The 11244-nt window shown below is 43.0% G+C and overlaps 1 protein-coding gene across 2 annotated transcripts in view; it reads right to left on the bottom strand.

Moving 5' to 3' along the window:
* LOC103461842 (glutaminase kidney isoform, mitochondrial-like) overlaps nucleotides 1-11244 on the bottom strand; it is a 29286-nt gene that overhangs the window by 10713 nt on the left and 7329 nt on the right. For both annotated transcript variants that reach the window (XM_008404194.2, XM_008404193.2), the window contains exons 2-7: nucleotides 4830-4926; nucleotides 4629-4750; nucleotides 4277-4406; nucleotides 2950-3029; nucleotides 1793-1956; nucleotides 1072-1130 (exon numbers count right to left, since the gene is read on the bottom strand). In XM_008404194.2, the coding sequence (XP_008402416.1) occupies nucleotides 1072-1130; nucleotides 1793-1956; nucleotides 2950-3029; nucleotides 4277-4406; nucleotides 4629-4750; nucleotides 4830-4926 (652 nt within the window). The remainder of the gene's footprint in view (nucleotides 1-1071; nucleotides 1131-1792; nucleotides 1957-2949; nucleotides 3030-4276; nucleotides 4407-4628; nucleotides 4751-4829; nucleotides 4927-11244) is intronic.

Below are 11244 nucleotides of genomic sequence, written 5' to 3'. Positions count from 1 at the left end.
CTAAATACTGTGTTGGTGTAGCTTTAGCATTAGCTTTGACTAAATACTGTATTGGTGAAGCTTAAGTGGAACTCATTTTTATGACTAGCTCTTTAAGGTTAGCGCAGCTAGCTTCTCAGTTAGCGGTGCCCACCACTGTTCAGAAGCCTAAACACCAAACACAGCAGCAGTAAAGCCGTAAGATATGATCCAATTTATTTGATTTAAAACAAAAGAGAAACAGACAGTCCATCTGCTGCTTAAATAAACTGAACTATTGATTATTGAAGGTATGTTATTATTATTGAAGTTTATACAGAAATTCCTGTGCAAAATTCAATACAAAGAGTCTGGCTAGCTAGCCTGCAGTCTGCTGCTTTACAGCGATGCTGCTATTAGCATTATCGTATTAATAGGAGGACTGGGCTCATTTTGTTTTCACGATTCAATCGTTGGTGTTGCAGTGAGTTTGACCTAAGAACCATCTAGATGCCCAGAAGAATCTACTTGTTTGATTAGTTGGTTCTGAGATGCAGCCTCAGTCGGGATTTGATCTCGTCAGTGAAACCAGGTCACCGTTTCCAGCAGCCAGGTGTGCAGCGCAGCAGGAAAACCTGGCGCCTCATAAATCACTGATACCTGTCCGACCGGGAAAGAAAAGGAGGAGCTGCTTAAACGCCTCCTGCTTCACCTCAAGATTATTTCAGGAATTTAAAGTCCTGTTTGGTTGCATTTAGCAGCTCCATGTTTGTCTTTTTAATGCAGCATTTATTCCAGGTTTGTGTCTCCTTCAGAGACACCAACAATCTGCTGCAGAGACTTTGGTTATTTTCAGATGCCAACAGCGGCTGAGGCCTCTAAAAGCCCAGAGGAGCATCTGAGTGTCGTTGGTTTTATTTATAGCCAGGAAGGCTGAGAAATGCTGAGAGTCAGAAATATCCAAACTACCTAAAGCAGCTAAATCAGGAGATTTTCTCAGGGTTGTTTTAAACCTGAACAGTCAGCAACAAACATTTCAGCTATTTATCATCATTTTTAATCTGGAGTAGCAGCTCAGAGATCCCACCCTGCACAGATCGATTCTGCTTTTACCTGAATGAGCGACGTGCAAACGATGGCTCCGGCGTTCACCATGGGGTTGTGGGGCTTATCTGCCAAAACAACAGGAGCTCAGTTAGCCGCCGTCGCAACAGGAAAATCAGCAACAAGCGCAGAACAAACAGACCCAACGTGGCACAAAGTAAAGGAATGAAGGGATTCATTTAAAACAGAAACCCGAAAAGCAAAAGGTTCCTACAGGTTTAAAAAGCCAAAACGAGCCAGGTTAAATTAATACACTTTATTATGTATTTATTTTTAATTATATCCTATAATATTTATTTAAAATTTTCATCATAATTCGCATTGCATATTTTATTTGTGTCATTTTATTATTTTGATTTGCATCACTAATGTTTCTTAGATATACTATGATTTACATTTTTACAATTATTCTTATATATAGCACTACATATGTTCATTTTTTCCATTATATTTTATTTGCAATGCTTTTTTGTAATTTGTATTGTCAATTTAGTTTTATATTTTTGTATCATTCTTATATTTTTACTCTTAACCAGATGTTAAAACACCTGGAAAACCAAGCAGAGCTGCAGGATCTGGAAATTCAAGCTCTACTTTCTGCTTCTGACATCCAATCAACACAGGAAGTGTTTACTGCGGAGTTAAACCACGTCAGGCGAGAAAACGGCGACATTCCCGTCTTTACGCAGCAGCGGGATGCAGACCCGGTTCTGACCCGGTACAGTCTCACCGTCGTCGCTCAGGAAGAGTTTGTTGAAGCGCAGGCCGCTGGGCTCCTTCCCGATGAAGCTGTGAACGTACTCGGTGCCGTGGTCATGGACCGCCACGGCGTACTTCAGAGGCTTCACACAGGACTGCAGGCAGAAAGGGACCTTAGTGTCGCCCACCGTGTGCCTGTGCAAAAAACAAACCGCTCATTAAAGGTCAGCATGCAGCAGTAGGTTAAATAATCAGGATCCTTCAAATAGACCAATAAAACAGGTCACAGCTTCATAACAAAACAGTTTTATCTTTATGGAGTSGTTTTTCCACWGCGCGTGGRCGCTGAGCCAATCAGAAAGCAGCTTCAGGTACACACCTCCAGTAATCATTGATCAGTACTGCTGCCGGTTATCTTCTGTACTAGTTTACCAATTTCAGAGAAATAAACGCCTTTAGACATGAAGTCTAATGACTCCACGTGAGGACATGATGTCCTGAGGACAGTCTGCAAATATTAGAACTGGACCAGGAACAAACAACATACAAACATTTGTTCTTGGACAGTAAACTAATAAAACATGTTTTACAAAGTCCTACAAAGGCGACTTAAGTGTTATTTTGCATATAATGCTTAATTTTTAACAATGAATATATTTTGCTCACATATTATGTTCATTTCTGACTGAAATACTTTATTTTGTGCTTCTATACCAAGTATCGTTCCGGTACAATAATTGCTGCTAAGCTACCTAGCTGCTAATCTAGCATGCTAGCGGCAAAACGCTAACAAACTAGGAACTGTTATTTCGCTCGGAAAACGCAGCCTACATTAGACTAGTTAGTACAAGAGCAAAAAAATATGAGACAACGGCTTGATGGAAATCATATCCATGAGGTTAGTGACGTCATCAACCTGTAATTAACCTAAAACTAAGACGGAAACTCTTTACGGCTTCTTCAAAGCAGCGCAAGATGTAGCACCGCTGCCGTGTGGTGTAACTTGGTACTACACCTCATTAGATACTTCACGTTATCAATTAAAAAAAACAATGTGGTGCAGATTTTGTAGAGGATTTTGTTGTTGCTGGTTTCATGCTAATGAGACATAAACTCCCGTTGATCCTCGCTGTCGGGCAAAATGTGGCGTTTCAGTGGAAAACATTGAGCTGGTGCTGGATGTCTCACCTCTGTCCATCGACGGTGCAGAGCGAGACGGCCCACAGGTCCGAGCTGAACTTGGCGAGCTGAGGAATGTAATCTGCTACCTGGAAAAAGAGGCGAGGCCGGAGTGAGAAAGAACGGCATCGCCTTTCAGCGCCGAGGTTCAGTGGAGCGACAACAACAACCCGTCCAATCTGCTTCTGCGGAGGAGAAACGGACAAATCCGCCCAGAGACGACCAAAACCAGCTGCTGACCTGAAAAACTAAGTACACCCCATGAGCCTGTTCAGCAGGAATGTCCTGTTTCCAACGTTTCCACCACAGCTTTTCAATCAGGACAAGTCTGGACTTTGACTAGGCCATCATTCGTCCACCACAGTGCTGATGTGCTGTGTCTGGTTTCCTTCATCTTGGTCCAACGTCTCTGGTCTCCTCTGTCCAGAGGACATTGTCCCAGACGTCTTTCATCCAGTGCAGCTGCTAACCTCAGYCTAGTTCTTGTTTTAATTTTATTTTTTTAAATATTTTATCATTTTCTTAATTTAGATTCTTTAATTTTTATCACCTTCATAAAATAAAAGCCTSTCATTTTTTGCCAAAAGTTTTCTTCTTTGCCTTAAAAAAAATGACAGGTCATTATTTTAGGAAGCAGATTATTTTTTACTTAAAAAAAAAAACAAACTAATTCTGTTGTAATTTTTTCACTGGTTTTATTTTTTCAGCTTTTATTATTTTTGATATTTTACTTTCTTGCATTATTTTTATTAAGTGTATTATTTATCTCTAATTCATTTAACCAATTTTTAACATTTTACCTTTATTATTAAAAAAAATAATTATATTTTTAACTTTCTAAATTTATTTTTATTTTTGAATTAATTTTTTTAAATTATTAATTTTTATCTTGGGAATCATCTTCCTCTCTGGGGAGTTCAGGTGGTCTTGCGATGACCTTTGACCCTTGCCCAGCTCCTCCTCTAGGGTCGGAGGGACCTGGTGATGGAGGTGTGATCTCTGCTGACGTCTTGTGGCAGCATCAGGGGTGTACTTAGTTTTTCCTCGGGCGGCGTTGCTACTTTGGCTCCGTCTGAATGCAAGGTGTGAATTTTCCATGTTTTTGTCAGCAGGTTTGAGTCTCGGGCTGCAGCAGCAGAACGTCCTGCAGCGCCGTGTGAAAGCAGCAGCTCTCTGATACTTCTGACACGTCTGAAGGGCAAATTTCTCCCGTTTCAATCCCAGCAGAGAGCAGCAAACCCACACCAGGCCGACGATTATGAATCCGAATGCAGAAATAAATGACAAACATGAAAAAGCAAAAACACCCCAAAACCTGACGGCCGTAGGGACACACCTGCCCTCCAGTGAGGTTTTTGGCTTTCTCATAAAGCTGGTCAATATGGGAGGTGAAGGACTGGAAGTCGGGGATGACGAACTTCTTGCGGAAGGCCTGAGTGAGCAGGACAATGTTGCTCTGGACACACCTGATGAACAGAACCAGACAGCATGCTGAGACAGCGCGGCGGCGCCATGCAGCTGCAGTTTGCCGACCAGCTCAGCCACTCTGAAGTCTGACAAACTGGATGAGAGTAAAAACTGATGCAGAGTGGAGAGGCGCAGCCAGAAAGTCCTCATTTCTGCYGTTTCCACGGGAACCGGGTCTGAGTGGAACAACCTGCGGTTCCGGTGAGTCCGGCGGGCCTTACTTCTTGAACAGGTGGCGGTCCAGCGTCACGCCGTCCGGAGTCTTCTTCAGMGTCTCCTTCAGCATCTCCATGCACTCCTTCAGGCGGGGGTCTCCGGTSCGAAGCCCGGTGGCCTTCAGCGCCTGGCTCACAGGGTCAAAGGTCGGTTACAAAGCTCTGCAACAGGAACTACAGGAAGGAAGTTCTGATTGAGGAACTCACTGTGAGGAACTTGTGAGCTGGAATCTTCTCTTGACCTTCAGCGACCGTGTAGAAGAGCAGATCCTCCAAACTGGGCAGGATTCCTGGATTCCTCCTCCTGACGGCAACAGAACAGAAAAACTCATCCGTTTAATGACTGGCYAGCACCGCTAACTGAGCAACACCCACAGGCTAAGGACAGGGAGAGTACTCGCTAACATTAGCTTTGGATAGGCCATCAACTAGCATGCTGGATAGCCTTCTTCCTCAGCTCGCTAATAGCAAAGGTAGGCTAGAATTATCCTTGGATAGGCTAATGTTAGCACTAGAAAGGCTAATGTTAGCCTTGGATAACCTCATGCTAATACTAACACTAGATAGCCTACCTAATGCTAGTGTTAGCCTAGTTAATGCTAGTTGATATCCTAATGCTAGCACCAGACAGGCTAAGAGCTAGCATGCCCAGGCTGGTCACTAGATACTCATAGTTTTTTCTTTTTTTCCCCCAGAGAAAATGAAAATAAAAATCCATATTAGAGGTTTAAATAATCACAAACTACCCTGAACAAAAATATAAACATGTCAGATATTGTTGCTATATGGAGAAAGCAACTAACTGTAAATCAGCATTTGCTGACATTTTATTGTACCAAAGTAATATTTCTCTTGATCTGTGTATAATTTTTAATCCAAGCTGCTGTCAGTGAGCATCACTACTCAGTGAGTTATTTACTCAGTGCATTGTGGGACATGTCCACTGGGTGAGCAGACAAAATGAGCAACAGCTGGACAATAAAAGGCCCCAACATGTCGCATCATGTCATAAAGCCTCAGATGTCAGGCGGAGCCGTCGGCGTGTTGGATGCAGGACGTCCAGCAGCAGCTGCCCGGCTCAGTGCCCGTTATCGGACCGCCGGCCGTTTAGTCGAAACGTGTTGACATTTATAAACTGGAGTCAATTAAAGATGCTGCAGGTAGTGAAGTAACTTCAGAGGAAAGTTTTCATCTGTTCTTTATTTCTGCCGTTTTCCTTCCACTTGATCTCCTACAATCCCAGTTCCTGCAAAACTTGGACATTTCCACAGCTTCTCTCATGACGTAATAACATAAATGGGAATAAATGGAGCGTTTGTCACTTTTAACCCCTGAAGGATTCAGTTTTAAACCAAAACAGAGGAAACGCTGACAGGAAATTAAACAATGAGCAGCTCAAAACTTTCCAACTTCCTCCGACTCCGTCAAAAAGTCAACTTTAAAAATCTGCAGGCATGAATCAGTACAGCTTAAACCATCCGACCAACCAACCAACCGACCGACCAACCAACCAACCATCCATCCATCCAACCATCCATCCAACCATCCATCCAACCAACCATCCAACCAACCAACCAACCANGTTGCTCTAACCTGATCAGAGTAAACGTCCTGCGTTAAGAGGACCGGCAGGCCGGTTCTGTCCGTACCGTGCAGAACTGAATTCCTCGGACCGAGTTTCCCAGTTTGTCCAGTGGAGGCGACCAGCACATGATTCCCATCACGTTGGGAACGACCAGCAGGATTCCTCCGGCCACCCCGGACTTGGACGGCAGTCCGACCTGCGGCGGGGGGTCAGCAGAGCGGTTAGAGGAGCGAAACCACCTGGAGCGGATCGGTCGGACCGGGCCGGGCCTCACATGGAAGGCGAACTGTCCCGAGAAGTCGTACATCCCGCAGGAGTGCATCAGGCTCAACGTGTTCCTCACCGCCTCCGGGCTCAGCACGCGCTCGCCCGAGATGGGACAGATGCCGCCGTTGGCCAGCGTGGCGGCCATGACGCTGGCGCTCTCACAGGTCACCTCGATGGCGCACAGCTGGAGGCGCAGAGAAGAACCGTCAGCAAACAAAATGGAGGACAAACGGTGCAAACATGAGCTGAAGAAACTGGTCTGACCTTCAGGGAGGAGAGAAATAACRGAAGAAAACTCACCTGGAAGTAAAGGTCCAGCACAGACGTCATGTCGGTTCCTTCAGGGAAACACTGCAGACAAATATTAGACAGTTTACCACCAGAGAAACTAATTCAGATGTAAACGGATCAAATATTCAACATAAACAGCTTCATAAAGAAACCTTCCGCTGATGTTTGGCTCAGTTTTTATTTACAAAAAGAGACGATTCAGTGAAATATTACGTTCCTAAACTGGACACTAAGCTTTTAAAACTGTTCATGAAACTTTGTGATGTTTGTTTGCAAACAGGAAGACGACGATCTGAGTCTGTAGATATTTTAGATATTAGAAAAATGTTCTGATGTTGACATCAGATGTGAAATCTGTTACAAAATGTTGGTGTAGAAATTTACTCTCCATTTACTTGACAATAAAAAAAAACCTTCCAGGAGTAACTTTCCTACGTTATGAAGTTTTGCTCTGGATCCTCGACTCGCAGTGAGAAACTTTGATAAACAAAGAACAAACTCGTTATTGTCAAAGTGAGACCTCCTGTTTATAAACCAGCTTTATTCCATTTTCTTGTTTTAGTTTCTTAATCTATGCATTATTTTCCAAATGTTTTATTTGGTAAGGTGTTGAATTTGTTATTTTGTGAATATTAMATTTATTTCTTAATTTTAGYCTCTAAAATAGAATTTGGACATTTTTTGTCTGATACATCGTTTTTAAACATGAAATGAGGACGTATCCAGCTACCAGTTTGATTTTTGATTTAAACTAATTACTTTTGAGAAGTAAAACGTTCCTTTATGCCGATCAGACGATMCATTAYGTYCACCAAGCGWACATCAGAGCTGCGTCGCCACAAGGATAAATTGCAACAAATTTTCAGTGTTTCCACAGTTTAATGAAACTTCCTGATATCAGCAGATGTCCGACCTTCTTCTCCTTCAGGTAATATCCGATGGCGAAGTTCCTGTCTCCAGACTCGCGCTCCGACTGGAATCTGTCAGAGCAGAGAGCCGCGTTACAGGAAGCCTGGAGGCGTCTGTTAGCGTCTGTTAGCGCTGCCGCCAGGAGTGTTTACCAGAAAACACTCCCAGCATGCAGCAGGAAGCATGCAGGCAGCCGCCATCTTTACACAAACCAGTTCAATCACACGACAGAACCAGGAAGACGATGAAAAAATTAAAACAGAAAAATGAGAATTAAATGAGCAGAAATTCTTGTAAAAAACAGGAAAACTGCAAGTAAAAGTGCAGAAATATAAAACATTAAAAWGTTAAAATGAAAAACAGAAAAGAAATCAAGTCGTTTTAAAGTCAAAATCTTATATTTTTAAACAACTGAAATGTSTCTGAATCCTGACGATGCTTCGTCCTCCACTACATGAAATAAACTTCAGGAACGACATCTTCTGTATTTTCACAGCTCAGTGATTCTCAGGTCAAAGTTCAAATTGACCTAAATTCATTAAACCTAGAATTATTCTGGTTCTGGACTAGAAATGAATGAAAAAACAGCAAAAACTCCAGAGAAACGATCAATCAGTTCACAATAATCAAAATAATCAACTAATTTAGTAATTGATTAGTCTTGGTATTTAGACTCAAAAATAGACAATTTGCTAAAAAAAGAAAAAACATAGTTTAATATGCCAATTTTTTAAATCCAATTAATCAGAATAATTGATGACTAAAATCTCCGTTAGTTGGAATCAAAGCCGAGTTTCTCAGCTGGGTAAAAAAATAAAACATGATTTTCATCAACATCGGTCCGATAAGAGAAGCCGCCGGTAAAAACCGATTTTATTTCCATTCTGAGACTCGAGTGACGCTGTGCTGAATTTTCAGAAGCACGGCTGTAAATTTGACRTTTAGGACAAATTTATTCCTGTAAATGAAATAAACTCGGATGTGATTTATCTCTGCAGATATTTTAGAAACCAGCCAGGACTTTCACTCAGATAATCTGGGATTAGGAATCTCATCATTTTCAATAGTTTCATCCCTGCTGATGATAAATATTATTGTGTGTTGATTAAATGCAGAGACTCACGTGGCGTTGCTGAACCCGACATACTCGTTTCCTGCCATCTTCTTCAGAAAGGTCATGACCTGGAGGAGAAGCAGAGCTGCTGATTGGCTGCTGACCGGATGCAGGAAACATTTAGGATCCGATTACTCACATAGTCAAATTTCTCTGCGTTGCTGGCAGTTTGCTGCAGACAACAGAAGAAGAAGACAGTGAGAGGAGGTCCTCCAGCAGGGGGCAGCAGAGGACGCTAACTGCTGACAGGTTAAAGCTACAGAATTAGAAATGATTTTATCACAAATAAAAACCTAAACGCTGCAGCTTTGCCTCTATGAAGTGACATTATTATTATGATTGGTTTCTGAATTTAAGGAGAGAAAAGTGCCTGCAGCTGGAGGAGATTTTAGTAGATTAGCTAATCTAGAACAACCAGATTGGCAGTGTGTGTGTAGGTGTGTGTGTGTGTATGCATGGTGTGTAGGTGTGTGTGTGTATATAGGTGTGTGTGTAGGTGTGTGTGTGTATATAGGTGTGTGTGTAGGTCTGTGTGTGTGTGTGTGTGTAGGTGTGTGTGTAGGTCTGTGTGTGTGTAGGTGTGTGTGTGTGTGTGTGTAGGTGTGTGTTGCATGGTGTGTAGGTGTAGGTGTGTGTGTAGGTGTGTGTTGCATGGTGTGTAGGTGTAGGTGTGTGTGTAGGTGTGTGTTGCATGGTGTGTGTGTGTGTGTAGGTGTGTGTAAGTGTAGGTGTGTGTAAGTGTGTGTGTGTATGTATGTAGGTGTGTGTAAGTGTAGGTGTGTGTGTGTAGGTGTGTGCTTGGTGTGCAGGTGTGTGTGTGTATGTAGGTGTGTGTGTGTGTGTATGTAGGTGTGTGTGTGTAGGTGTGTGTTTGGTGTGCAGGTGTGTGTGCATGCATGGTGTGTGTGTGTGTGTGTGTGTAGGCGTGTGCATGTGTGTGTGCATGGTGTGTAGGTGTGTGTGTGCGCGTGTGTGTGTGTAGGTGTGTGTGCATGCATGGTGTGTGTGTGTGTGTGTAGGGGTGTGCATGTGTGTGTGCACGGTGTGTGTGTGTGCGCATGGTGTATAGGCGTGTGCATGTGTGTGTGCATGGTGTGTAGGTGTGTGTGTGTGTGTGTGTGTAGGTGAGTGTGCATGCATGGTGTGTGTGTGTGTAGGCGTGTGCATGTGTTTGTGCATAGTGTGTAGATGTGTGTGTGCATGGTGTGCAGGTGACAGCTGGGTTTCTGCATTATTTGTTACGATAATGCAGGTGTGGATGCGCTGAAGAGGTTATCAGCCCAAACAGATGGGGAGGAGGATGGAAAGAGGGAGGAATGGCCCTCACTGCCTCAGGAAAACACAGCAACAACAATCTGCACACATGCACATGTGAAGAGTTAAAACTGAGCAGCTGCACTCAGTGAACTGATCTGATCAGAGTCTGATCGGCTGTCTGCACGCCGTCACAGATGGAGGTGTTAACAGGCACTACATGGCTCTAACGGCTGATTGGAGGAGAGGACAGAGAGAAAGGAGGGAGAGTGGGGGGGGGTCAGAGGATAGATATGGAAAAGGAAGAAAAAATTACCAACGTCATTTGACCTGCAGCAGCAGTCATTATTTCCCACTGTTCCTACGTCTGGAAAATATGCAACATACACACAAACAACAACATGTAGCCTTGAAGCAGCAGTAAGTAACACAGTGAGGGCCGAGGCGGCGGGCGGGCGGCGACCCCGCCGTCACCCACCGGCGCAAATCCAACCAGCTACAGGCTAAACATCAGCTTCACTTCAAAACTTAGAAACAAAAGCAAACAAACATTTTAATCAAACATTACTGGCTGGTTTTACTTGGCCGCAGATTCAGAAATACTTTTAGAAACAGGTGGGGGAAGGGCCGGTTCAGGGACTGCACAAGTTCAAGGGTCAATTCAGCTGTAGTGCTTATGCTTCAGAAGCAGTGCTGGGCACCCATCTGCCAACATGCTAATGGCAGAGCTAATGTTTAGCTTAGCGCTTTAGCATTTTAGAACACCTAGCTTCCCCCACATTATTTTTTCAAAATAAATTTACTTGGCTGTTTCATAAACATCTAGTTGAATCAGGTTTAATTTTAGGTTATCTAACCATTAATCATGCTCTTATTTTGAAGAGGATGAAGATCATTTGCGCTGCAGTTTCGTCTCCTGGTTTTATTCACCAATAATTTTATTTAAAGCAAGAAAAAATAAAATACAGAAAAATACAATATTTAAGGCCATTATTGTTATAATGTCAAAATTAAATTGGTGTTCAGGGTTGTAGAAATTAGCGCCTTAGCATTAGCTTTTGCTATGTTGTGTTTTAATGCTCTGCCATTAGCTCCTGTTAAATACTTTGTTGGTGTAGCTTTAGCATTAGCTTTGACTAAATACTGTGTTGGTGTAGCTTTAGGATTAGCTTTGACTAAATACTGTGTTGGTGTAGCTTTAG

The sequence above is a fragment of the Poecilia reticulata genome, linkage group LG2, assembly GCF_000633615.1.
Source record: "Poecilia reticulata strain Guanapo linkage group LG2, Guppy_female_1.0+MT, whole genome shotgun sequence".
Taxonomy (NCBI): domain Eukaryota; kingdom Metazoa; phylum Chordata; class Actinopteri; order Cyprinodontiformes; family Poeciliidae; genus Poecilia; species Poecilia reticulata.
Note: the sequence above shows the minus strand (reverse complement) of the source record. Positions and strands in the feature narration are given on the sequence as shown.